Source organism: Nicotiana attenuata, unplaced genomic scaffold (assembly GCF_001879085.1).
Source record: "Nicotiana attenuata strain UT unplaced genomic scaffold, NIATTr2, whole genome shotgun sequence".
Lineage (NCBI taxonomy): Eukaryota > Viridiplantae > Streptophyta > Magnoliopsida > Solanales > Solanaceae > Nicotiana > Nicotiana attenuata.
Genome location: NW_017670443.1, coordinates 60087 through 73913, shown reverse-complemented (window position 1 = coordinate 73913; position 13827 = coordinate 60087). Strand labels below are relative to the sequence as shown.

At 42.4% G+C, this 13827-nt stretch overlaps 1 protein-coding gene across 3 annotated transcripts in view; it reads left to right on the top strand.

The window, feature by feature from the left end:
* The window catches only part of LOC109239476 (probable 3-deoxy-D-manno-octulosonic acid transferase, mitochondrial), a 30471-nt gene extending 17623 nt beyond the window's left edge, over window positions 1-12848 (top strand). For 2 of the 3 annotated variants that reach the window (XM_019406046.1, XM_019406045.1), the window contains exon 13: window positions 12295-12848. In XM_019406046.1, the coding sequence (XP_019261591.1) occupies window positions 12295-12383 (89 nt within the window). In that variant the 3' untranslated portion in view covers window positions 12384-12848. The other variant, XM_019406047.1, reaches the window with a different exon arrangement.
* Window positions 12849-13827: the final 979 nt, after the last annotated feature.

Here is a 13827-nt window from a genome sequence, read left to right as displayed (position 1 = left end):
TCACAACACAAGGCTGAGACCCCGCTCACATCATAGAAGTAGAACACCTGAATCTACCCCGAAAGGTCATAACTCAACGCAGCCTCGCTACAATGCGCGATCCTATCCAAACACTGTTACACATGGAGCACCTCAAGACACTGTGATCAAAATTCGACAGCCACACCCAATTTGATGTCTGAAACCAAGGCAATTCATTGCACCCACGGTGAAATAAACAACATACGACACGCCACCTGATAGGTCATAACCCACACTCCATTTACCGAGCAACATCCGATTACTCTTCCCGCTCGACTTCCACTATGAATCCCCAATAGATCTGCACCACGTGTGCCCATAACCAACAAATCATAACGCCTCACAGCACAGAAAAAGCAACTCATAGATCTCCCAAGATCACTAACAAGTTCAATAACGATCGAATCCACCTGTCCCTCAACAATACAACTCAAGACTAACCAAGCTAACTCAAGCTAAATACGTAGCCACATTGGCCTGCCAACGAACTCAATACCAAGAAGCCTGAAGCTGCTCCTTCCACTACTATAACTCCTGCCAGAGCCGTACGATACGGTGCCCAGCACCAAATAAATATTGAAATCCGCCATCTCACCCGGCAACATGCCCGACCACAAAAAAAAACGCATCCGAAAAGTCACTCAATACCAGAACTGAATCAATGGTAGAAACCTCTGCACTGACATCCATCACGAATGCCCCATTAAGAAAAACAATCCTTCTCAGCCGTCCGCTGCATCTTTTGAAATATATACCACTCTGCAAGAACATAATCCAATGCACCTTGCCGCTCAACCCGTGGCATTTCCGGCCTAGCCCGTAGCACAATAGTCTAGAATAACCCAACACTGAGACAACCAGCCCACAATCCAATATCATATCCAAAATTTGGCATACCAAGCAAAGAAAGATCCACTCGGACCTCTAATTCCCAATAACCACTAGACAGTGCCGATACACACGATTTACAACAACTGCATAGCCTGAACACGAGAACTCCTAGTCTCCAACTCCATATAGCACACAAATCACTATACCTGATCCCAAATTGCGCCGTACGAATACATATCACACCTCAAGTACCCAATCATCCCACGAAAGGTATTTTAAAGTTTCCCTGTGCCATCAAACAACCTCAGATATCAACAGTCGATCCCAAATGCCGCAACACTACCGAAGTATTTTCAGTTTACATCACATTGCCCTTTTACTGGAACATATACCCCCGTCGAATCACTATGGTTGGCAATACCATTTTCCTTAATCATTTGAAGATCGATTCTTTAATCACCTGTAGCTGCCCGTGCTGCTTAAGAATTTAATGATTTTCCATTATGAAAAGAACCGTAACCTTACACACACAAATCCCAATCCTCCACCACATATCGCATATACCATACCACACTAGTATAACATGAGAACTCCATCTCCCTTCCTAACCACAAACATCTACGTACTCCACTAGTCAAGAACTCTCCATCGATTCCATCAAGAAGAGAAATCATTACACATTCCATGCTTCGCATGCCCATAGGCAATTTATACGTCTCTAAACCACGGTAGAACTTATCAAGAACTCTCCCCCAATTCCATTGCACAAGCTAAACTGCCAGGACTGAATCCTTCTATCCGAACCAAGCTAAGCAAGCTGTCAGAACTCAAGCGCCTTGCTGCACAATACTTGTAAAAACCCATTACCTCGAACACATACGAAGAATTAATCACATCCTTACCATACCGATTCGGTCTACTATCAAGCTATTCCATCTATCTAATTTCCCTTTTTGATTCCTCATCCACTTGATATTTCTCCCTCGCTGTAGCATCACAATGCCTCAATCCAAGCTTACCACACGAGACTCGAACATAAGACCACACTGTCTAAGACCCATAGGCCACTGAATACTCTCTCAATTGTTTCCCAGAAATGCCACATTCCAGAATACTTCACTCTGAGAACTTTCTGCGAACCTAAATTCTGCGAATCTAACATAAAAATACCACAAGTCTGAGAACTTTCTGCGAATCTAAATTCGCTTCCTTTACTTTCCAGGTATCGACACATAGGATCCCATGATTAACATAAAAATACCACAAGTCTTGACATTTTCTATTGAAAACACTGTCTTTAGTCACATACACCACCTTAAAACACCTGAGTGCTACATGTAGATTCTTGAACACATTTAAACCATTCTCGAGAGTCATCCTCTCTTATTCATCTGCAAATTACCTAATTTAACGAACAGAGCCACTCATGCTTTATTGACATTCCGATACCGTAAAATGAGACCCTCATCCCAATACAACCAAGCAACTTCCTGCTCTATGCACCGATCATTCTTTACCAACAACAACTCTAGACATTCCGAAATTCTCATACCCTATGAAGCATAATATAACCTTTGTCGAAATTTTGCTTCACTCGCCCATCCTCGGCTCAATTTCTGCAACTAGAACCGATTCGGTAGCATACCTCGACACGTAACCAACATAGCACATAACCGTGCAATCAGCTAATCAACAGCAACCTCCCCAACTTGGCTCGAAGCCATATATCAAGACACACTTAACAGCTCATAACACTTTTACTCTAATGATGCCACAATGTCATAGTGAGATTAAACTCAAATCATGTACAAGTTTGTGAAAACACAGATCATCTAGTACTGTAATCCCCTACAAATCTCGCATTCATCCCCACATCAGTTGAGTCCACCCTCTAGAGCGACCCGAATTTATCAACTTTCAATCGTACTCTTCAATTACACATGAGATCTTTTAATAATACACATAAGAATCGTACCACTTAAGAACACTCCGCAGGAGATAACCCACCTGCTTCACCTCAATTTAGTATTTCAGCACACCTTCCATCGACATACACATAACACAGTCATTTAGTCTTCCTGAGTCTGAACTCATACCGCCACACGTAATGCACTTCACTCCCCAGCTAGGAGACACGAAAATATTCTTCACGCGCCCATAACTCGGACTACACATCAAATCACAACAGGAATCGAACACTTAACAGCTCATCTATTATTCAGCAGACTCCTTCATCACTACCAAGATCACATGGATACATCTCGTAGTACTAACATACTCATCACATGGATATCCAACCGCAATAAGGACAATACTGAACATATAAGTTCAAAACACTTGCTCACACAATCAGCACCTCAGTGCTTAAGCCATAGGCAAAGATCCGGCCTCAAGTCCTCCAGACTGGCCCAACATACTCACGAAGATTACATCTCGCCCCTCGATCGGGGAATCACAAACCATCAAGGCACATATAATACTGAGCGCTCACGTGCGCATACAGACGTGTGGAAGGAATTTCAAGAGTTATATCTCAAGCTGAATCAAGTACGCACGATAAGAATTCCAAGAATTGGGAAGTTTTCCTAAAGGTTCTGCAGCCTCTCGAGGATAAATACAGACGTCTCCATACCGATCCGTGAGACTCTACTAAACCTGCTCATGACTTGTGAGACCTAGTAACCTAGGCTCTGATACCAACTTGTCACGACCCAATTTCCAAACCCGGTCGTGATGGCGCCTCTCGTGAAGACAAGGCCAGCCAACTAACCCAAATCGTCTCTTTAACAATTTTTACACATAAATGAATAGATAAATATCGCTTAACGACAATAATAACCAGTATTTACAACCCAACACAACCCGACCAGGGTGTCACAAGTCACGAGCATCTAAAGAAACCTGAACACAACTACAGGGCCAATATTATACAAAAATAAATTCTGGAATGCTAAAGACAACGTCCGGTGCCGCGAACGCTGGCGGTCACCTTACTCAGCTACAATAGTAATACCTTCAATCAGCTAATAACCCGCTACCGGGTGAATGATACCTGCAACTGCGCGAGGTGCAGGGAGTAAAGTGAGTACTTCCAACTCAGTGGTAATAAGAGTAAATAATAATTGAGAGACAAGAAATCACGTAAGAGCACTCCATCATGCTATATAGGACAGTACAACCCTTTGAGAAAACAGTAAAACCGTGAAAAAAATCCTTTAGAAAATATCTGGTTCAGTTTAAAAACCTCTTTTGAAAATATCTTTTTCCAACAGTCAAGCAAATGAATGCGTAATCAGATAGTGCAAGTCCGCACATTAGTCAGCCCCTCGGGCACAGCACTCCACTAACAATTAACACCAGGGCGTCTGGTAAACAGTGCAAGATGTAGCATGAATGCTAATGAAATGAGAGTGCTGAATGTCATGACACGTATTACAAACAGGAACCAATGCATGAATGCAATGCAATGCATATGACCGCTGCGGCGCGCAGCCCGATCCATTTGGGTACCCGCGCTCACTGTGGGGGTTCAGACTCCGGAGGGGCTCCTACAGCCCAAGCGCAATATCATCATAGCATCGCTGCGACGTGCAGCCCGATCCATCCTCAGTCCAGAACATGCAAATGAGCCACTCGGGCAATGTCAAGTAATAGCTTTTAACTCAAAACATCAGAAAAATGCAATTTAAGTCTTTAAACTTTAGCCATATGACTGCACATTTCAAAACAGGGTTTAACTCAGGACTGAAATCATTTAATATGCTAAGTGTCATGAAAACAGTGATAATAATCCCTAAAGGATTCAAATAATCGGCACGAAGCCCAAAACATGGCAATCAACCCAAATCACGATAGCATCAAGTAGGTTTCAGTCAATTACGCAGTAAAATCAACAACCGGGATGGACCAAGTCACAATCCCCAACGGTGTTCTACCCCACGCTCATACCTGGCGTGCAAGTCACCATAATACAGCACTATGATGTGCAAATCCGGGGTTTCAAACCCTCAGGATATCATTTACAAGTATTACTCACCTCGAACCGGCGAAATCCCTAGATCGCGACGCCTTTGCCCCTCAAACCGGCCTCCGCGCGCGTCGAATCTAACCAAAATCAGAGCGAATACATCACAATATGCTAAGGGAACAATACCCAATCGAAAACAATCGAGAAATAGCAGAAATTTCGAAACTAGCGAAACCCGAGTCCCGGGCCCACTTCTCGAAAAATTACAAAACTCACATTACCGGATTCCTCGTCTCGCCACGAGTTCATACATACCAAGAACTCCCAAATCCGAGCTCAAATGACCTATCAAATCCCAATTTAAAATATCAAAAACTCAAGCCCTAGCTTTACCCCTTTTTGAAGAATTTCAACCAATTTAAATCTATCAAAGTTCCATGTATTTAGGCCAAGGGACTTACCTCCAATCACACCTAGTCGAAATCCCCCTTCAATTCCGTCCAATAGCTCCCAAGCTCGCTTAAAAATGGTGGAAATAACATAACCCTCGCGGAACAAAATGAATATAAAACTCCTACTGGCTTCAGGGGTTTCCGCTTCTGCGGTCCCCACGCCCGCTTTCGCGCAATCGCTTCTGCGGTTTTTGTCCGCTTATGCGGAATTTCATTAAAACTCAAGGGCCGCTTCTGCGACACAAATTTCCGCTTCTGCGGAAGCTCACCTCCTGGCCAAACCCGCTTCTGCGACCGCCTGTCCGCTTCTGCGGACTCGCTTAAGCGAAAAGTGTTCCGCTTCTGCGGAACTGCCCAACTCCACTCCAGACCGCTTTTGCGACCAAGATTACGCTTCTGCGGAACCGCTTATGCGGTCCATTTCCGCAGAAGCGAACATACCAGAGCAAAATCTGCCATTTCCTCAACTTGAATTTCATCCCGATAGCCATCCGAAATCACCCCGAGGCCCCCGGGACCTCAACCAAAAGCACCAACATGTCTTAAAACATCATACGAACTTGCTCCAATCATCAAAACACACCTAACAACACTAAAATCATCAATTCACATCGGATTCAAGCCTAAGTTCTTCAAGAATTTCCGAAATACACTTTCGATCAGAAACCCGACCAAACGATGTCCGAATGACCTGAAAATTTGCACACATATCCAAAATCACTTAACGAAGCTACAGCAACTCTCGGAATTCCATTCCGACCCCTGGATCAAATTCTCACCCATCCACCGGAATTCGCCAAAATACTAACCTCGCCAATTCAAGCCTAATTCTACATCGGGCCTCCAAAATCAATTCCGATCGCACTCCCAAGTCACAAATCATCCCCCGAAGCTAACCGAATCACCGGAAATCACATCCGAGCCTTCTAACTCATAATTCAACGTCCGGTTGACCTTTCCAACTTAAGCCTTCCTTAAAGAGACTAAGTGTCTCATTTCCTATCCAAACCAATTCAATTCAACTATAACTCACTCGTTGTTGATAATGAAACATGAAGAAGCAATAAATGGGGAAAACGGGGCTGTAATACATGGGATGACGGGTCGGGTCGTCACACTAACCCGCAAGGGCATGGTAACCAACAATGGCGAAACGACCAAGGTAGTTCTAATCAAGGAAATTGGAACAACAACAACAATTTTGCAAATCGGAGTTCAAATCCCTATGTTCCACTAAAGGGGCAATACTCTTGGGAGAGTTCTTCGAGCAATTCCAAATTGGAGAACAGGCTTGAAAGAGTGTTGCAAAACCAAGAGAGATCTGACACTTCAATTAAAAACATGACCGAGCTTGTGGGTTCTCACACCGCTTCTATTCAAAAGTTGGAGATGCAAATAAGGTATCTCTCAAGAGAACAAACCCCGAAACAAAAAGGCACACTCCCAAGTGATACAATTGCGAACCCAAAGGGTAGTGGGGGTGGCCCAAACTCTCATTGTATGGCCATTATAACTTGAAGTGGGAAACTACTTAAATGTGAGAGTGAACAAGTGGTTGAAGTGGAAGATGTTGAACAAGAAGATGAGGCACGAGTTGAGGTGCCTAATGTTGTTGAAGTTGAGAGAATTCCGAAGAAGGTGAAAGCTCAAGATGTGAGCCATGAAAAGGTTGAGGAAAACGTAATAGGGGCACCAAAACCTCTAGCACCGATTCCTAGATCTTCCCCTCCATTTCCTCAATGACTAGCCAAAAGAGTTGATGATAGCAAATTCGAGAAGTTCTATGACATCTTAAAACAATTATCGGTTAACATTCCGTTTGTGGAAGCGTTTCAAGAGGTACCCGGTTTTGCTAAATACTTGAATGATTTGATCACAAAAAAGTAGACCATCAAGAATTAAACGGTGAGTGTCACCCACTAGATTAGTTCCATCATTTAAACGATCGCCATCCAAAAGAAAGAGGATCCAGGGGTTTTCACCATTCCATGCACTATTAGATTGCGTGACTTTGCACTAGCTCTTTGTGATAAGAGAGATAACATCAACTTAATGCCTCTTGCTATCTACAAGCAAGCGAGATTGGGAATGACTAGGCCTACGATTATGAGGTTGCAAATGGCCGACCGTTCAGTGAAACGACTAGTGGGGATAGTAAATGATGTGCTTGTGAAGGTGGGGAAGTTCCTCCTCCCCGACTTCGTTATTCTTGATTGTGCATTTGATAAGGAGATCCCTATCATACCGTGAGAGCACTCATGGACTTGAAAAGAAATGAGATTAAATTCCGGGTTAATGACGAAGAAGTTACCTTTCAAGCAAGTAAGGGAATGAAATTGCCAAATGCATACGAGAGTATCACGGTACTTGATGAGGTAAAGATGGAAGAGGAATGCCTCGATGATGCATTGGCGACGATCTTACTGAATTTTGATGGTGAGGACATAGAAGGATATGTGGAGACGGTGAACGCATTGGAAGGGCTTGGTTCATACACTTATGCACCAAATAAGCTTTCTCTTGACTTGGAGAATAGAGCCACTCCTCCTGCCAAGCTTTCAATCGTTGAGCTGCCAAAACTTGAACTCAAGCCACTACCACCACACCTAAGGTATAAATTTCTTGGCTCTAATGAAACTCTACCTGTAATTGTTTCCTCTTTGTTAAATGATGTGCACGTCGAGCAATTATTGGAGACATTGAGGGAGCATAGACGAGCCATTGGTTGGACAATAGCGAATATTCGAGGGATTCCCGCCGTTATTTGTGAGCACAAAATCCAACTTGAGAAATAGCGAACCCCTATAGTGGAGCATCAAAGGAGGTTGAATCCCTCCATGCAAGAAGTGGTGAACAAAGAAATTATAAAATGGTTGGATGCTGGGGTTGTCTACCCCATTGTCGATTGTGTCCTTGGATGAGTCCGGTGCAATGTGTGCCAAAGAAGGGAGGCATGACCGTGATTCAAAATGACAAAAATGAACTCATTCCAACTAGAACGGTGATCGGGTGGAGAGTTAGCATGGACTCCCGAAAGCTCAATAGTGCCGCTTGCAAAGACCATTTCCCTATGCCTTTTATGATCAAATGCTTGATCGGCTAGCGGAAATGTCGTTTTGTTGCTTCTTGGATGGTTACTCCGGCTACAACCAAATCAACATAGCATTGGAGGACCAAGAGAAGACGACATTCACATGTCCTTATATGACCTTTGCTTTTAGCTGGATGCCGTTTGGGTTATGTAATGCCCCGGCTACCTTTCAAAGGTGCATGATGTCGATTTTCTTGGACACGGTGGAGGATTTCTTGGAGGTATTCATGGATGACTTCTCGGTAGTTGGAGATTCCTTCAAACATTGCCTTGATAATCTTAGGCAAGTACTCAAAAGATGTGAGGTAGTTGGAGATTCCTTCAACCTTATGCTCAATTGGGAAAAACGTCACTTCATGGTGGACGAAGATATTGTTCTTGGCCACAAAATCTCCAAGCAACGCATTGAGGTTGATCGAGCAAAAACTAAAGTAATTTACAAGCTTCCTCCTCCCACTTCGGTCAAAGGTGTTCGGAGCTTTTTGTGGCATGCCAATTTCTATCGGCAATTTATCAAAGACTTCTCAAAAATTGCAAGCCCCATGTGCAAGCTCCTTGAAAAGGATGCTCAAAGCTGGTGGAACAACTCAAACTCAAAGATGGTCCTGTACCAACCTCCACAACTGATTAGCCAAAAAAAGGGTAACGTCGTCATGCCGCGACGTTAAATCAAGCGCTTCTTGGGAGGCAACCCATGTGTTGGAAATGTTTTTGGTTAGATTTTTGTCTTTGTAGGTTTATTTGTCTTTGTAGAACATTTTGATGTGTGTGTTTTAGAGTGCAAATCTAACCAAAAACATTTCCAACACATGGTGCCTCCTAAGAAGCGCTCGATTTAACGTCACGACACGACGATGTTACCCCTTTTTTGGCTTATCAGTTGTGGAGGTTGGTACAGGACCATCTTTGAGTTTGAGTTGGAGTTGTTCCACCAGTTGCCTTTCTCCAATAGTTCCGAGGTAATGCTTTACTCCCATCTTCGAACTCTAATTCAACGGCGCCATAGGAAGATACACTAACAATTTTGAATGGGCCAGACCATTTGAACTTGAGTTTGCTCGGAAAGAACTTCAACCTTGAGTTGAAGAGCAAGACCAAGTCGCCGGATTTGAATTCCCGCTTCAAGATCTTCTTATCATGAACATGCTTCATCCTTTCTTTATACATGGCCGCGTTCTCATAAGTTTGGAGACGGAACGCATCCATCTCATTGAGTTGTGTCATCCTTAGATTAGCAGCTTCGGATCAGTCAAGATTTAACTTTTTCAACGCCCACATGGCTTTGTGTTCTAGCTCCACTAGCAACTGACATGCCTTACCAAAGACCAACCGGTAAGGCGAGGTTCCAATTGGTGTTTTTAATGGTCCTATAAGGGCACAGGGTTAGGATGTTCTTGATTTCTTGGTTGGAGACTTCAACTTGACCACTTGATTGAAGATGATAAAGGGTGGCCACCTTGTGCTTAACTCCATACTTCTCGAGCAACTCCGCAAAGGTTTTGTTGCAAAAGTGAGAACCACCATCTCTAAGGATGGCCCTTGGGGTTCTAAACCGAGTAAATATGTTCTTCTTCAAGAAGGCGGTTACACTCCTTGCCTCGTTGTTTGGCAAGGCAACTGCTTCGACCCATTTTGAGACATAGTCCACTGCTACCAAGATATACGTCATGCCGTATGAGCTCACAAAGGGATCCATGAAATTGATCCCCCATACATCAAAGATCTCTACCTCCACCGCAAAATTCATAGGCATCTCATGCCTTCTAGAAATTGACCCTTGTCTTTGACATTTATCACATGCCTTGACCATTAGATCTGCGTTTTGGTATATTGATGGCCAATAGTAGCCACATTCAAGCACTTTCGCCGTCGTACGGCTACCACCGTGATGACCCCCAACTGGAGAGTCATGACATGCTTTGAGAGTCGGTGTCACCGCATCTTCCGGAACGCAACGCTGAATAATGTTGTCGGCACATATCTGGAATAAAAAGGGTTCCTCCCAATAGTATTGCCTACAATCTCTCAAGAACTTTTTCCTTTTATAAGCTTCCAATTCGTCGGGGATAAGGTCACTAACCAAGAAGTTAGCTATATCGGAATACCAAGGAGTTGAAGTGCTAGATATTGCCAAAAGTTGTTCATTTGGGAATGCGTCATTGATTTCAAGATCTCCCTTTGGTCTCCCTGCCTCTTCAAGCCTAGATAAGTGATCAACAACTTGATTTTTCGTTCCTTTCCGATCTTTGACTTCAAAGTCAAATTCTTGTAGCAAAAGGACCCACCTAATCAATCTCGGTTTGGCATCCTTCTTCTCCATAAGGTAGAGGAGAGCATCATGATCGGTAAAAACGAGCACCTTGGATCCCAATAAATAGGCCTGGAATTTTTCAAAAGCAAAGACAATGGCAAGCAGTTCTTGCTCAGTCACGGTGTAATTCATTTGCACGCCATTGAGTGTCTTGCTTGCATAGTAGACAGCATGAAGAATCTTGTTGTGCCTTTGACCAAACACTGCCCCAATATACACACCACTGGCATCACACATTTCAAATGGAAGAGACCAATCGGGTTTGACAATAATAGTTGCCATGGTGAGCCTTGCTTTCAATTCCTCAAAAGCTTTGAGGTACATCTTCTCAAACACGAATTTAGCATCCTTTTGAAGGAGCTTGTACATGGGGCTTGCAATCTTTGAGAAGTCTTTAATAAATCGTCGATAGAAACCGGCATGCCCTAAAAAGCTCCGAACTCCTTTGACCAAAGAGGGAGGAGGAAGCTCGGAAATTACTTCAGTTTTTGCTCGATCAACCTCAATGCCTTGCTTGGAGATTTTGTGGCCAAGAACAATATCTTCGTCCACCATGAAGTGACATTTTTCCCAATTGAGCATAAGGTTGCTCTCCTCACATCTTTTGAGTACTTGCCTAAGATTATCAAGGCAATGTTTGAACTAATCTCCAACTACCAAGAAGTCATCCATGAATACCTCCAATGAGGACAAAGTATTGGAATCTATCCAAAAAGCTCCAAAACAGATGGTGTATTCAATGCTCTCAATGTAGGACCTATTTCAGACAAGATGTCCCACAAAAACCGTAGTTATTTTATTTATAATGACCCAAAAGTCGCGGACAAAATGTGACAAAAATCACCCTTCAGGTTAGTATGCAATCGCTGAATGGACCACGGAAGTGATCCGCGGTCCACAAAATTGTTGCAACGCCGCAGATCTGATCTTCAACAGTTCCAGATTTCCATCGCATATCAGTTATGCTGTCTGCAAACTGATTCCGCGGTCCGCATGTCGTCACTTTGGATTACTGGGAATTTCTCTTGCATTTGTGCGGCAATTCTACGGTCCACACAATGGTTATGCGATCGCATATTTGACTCTTAAAACTTTGCTGGTCTAGTGCTTCTGATAGAAATGCGGCTCGCACATCACTTCTGCGATCGCAAATCTGCTTTCTTCATGATTTTTGACATCTTTTTCATGTTCTTGGCTCTTCAAGTCCGGTTTCCTGCAAAACAACAAAATTACATAAGAAATGACTCAAAATGCTTTAAAAGATAAGCTAAAGTCTATGAAATTAGTATCGAAAGTAGCATTTCTACTGCATATCAATAAGGAGGGATACGCATACAACAAAATTCCAACCTATCAATTAAGACAACAAGAAGCTCCATGTCTGGGGGGGATAGTAAACAAGGATAGGCTGATTATTGAAAAAGATGCATCATTTATCAGTATTTTCTGATCATGTTGTTTACATTAGATTATCACAACTGAATACCATGATCTAGTGTGGTATAAGGATCTGACTGACTTTTTCAGGTTACATAATTCGGTGATTTTTGGCTACTATGACCAATACTTAGAAATCTCTTTCACCTCTGGGCTGATTTGTTCCTTTTCTATCTCCATCAAGCATGTTTGTGCCAGGTGCAGCGTACCGAGGTTTACATTGTTAACAACAACTACGCCTTAGTCCCAAACATATTGGTGTCTGCTATATGAATCCTCACAGCTAAAATGGTCCAGCTTGTATTGGGATCCATCAGCGCAACTTTCATCAGATTTTTGTTCTGGGAACTCTTAGCGGATTATCCCTGGAATCTTGATGGTGGTTTTGGCAACAGGTTAACGCGATCATTATCTTCACCACAGAGGGGACATTCGTAGATTAAACATTCCGAAATATGTTCCGTTAACAATTTCTTACAATTGGCATACTCTATGACTGGGCATGAACAATGACTGCTGGAACTCAATGCAATGATGAACTGGCAATGGCTGGGAATGGTGAGAAGTAACGTGGGTTTTTTTTTTTTTTGAAGTGGTACAATCTTAATGCATATTCGTATTTGGTGCTTTCTCTGCAGCAGAGTTCTCATTGTAATTTGATTTTTGTGATATGCGACAAATGTGGTTCTGATCCTTCTGCTCACATTGTTGAAATTCGTTACAATGTTATCCTCTGTAGCACTGTGCATGGTCATGTCTAGGTGCAGTATTACTGCTTGAAAACTATACCCAAACCCATATTCGGCCTGGTCTGTCCCTAGCCGTCGAGAAATTTAGCAAGGGCTACTCTCTTCGTTAAAAGCCCTAGAATTTATGTTGACGAAGTTGCTCTTTTTGTATAAAATCTATGAAGACAAACGTAATAAACTTCAAGATTTGTTTTAACCAAGGCTATGATGGCTATTTGGCCGTGTTCTGTTTTGTCCCAAAGTGTTTTTCTTTTTTGTTTTCCCAAAGTCAAGGTATTTGGCCAAGCTTTTAGAAGGTAAGAAAGTGTTTTTGAACAGAAGCAGAAGAAATTTTTGAGAAACTGAAAAATATTGCTTATTCCTAAAGACACTTTTTTTTAAAAACACTTTTGAAAAATATATATATTTAGAAGTATTTTTTTCTTATGCCAGTCTTTCTACATTCATGATAGGGGTAAAGTTTGTGTATTCACTACCCTATTCAGATCTTACTTGTAGGATTATGCTAGGCTTCTTGTTGTTGTTGGTCAAACACTAACTCTACTCAAAAATGCTTTTCAAATTGATTAGTCAAACACAAATTATTTATCACTAAGAACTTTTTTTTATAACACTTTTGAGGAAAGCACTTCCAAACATGCTTCTAGCTAGTCTCCAGCAGGAGAATTTGCAAGTATGTTCATGAGAAGATCTTAGCTCGAGTGGCAACTTATTCTCATGTGTCTATTAAGTTTGTTTTTTTTAAAATCGCATCGTAAAGAAATTTAGGGTTGTTTTGGCTCGAGGTGAGTCCCAGGAACACTCTTCAGAATAATGTTGGAAATTGGCTTTTTCTTAAATTTAAGTTCCATGGTCTGATTAGGCATACAGAAATTACTTCTTTCAAAATATCTAGATGCAGAAATGTCTGTGGAAGTTCGTATAGCACTACTTTACTTTGGTAGGTTAGGAGGAAGTTCCTTAATCAT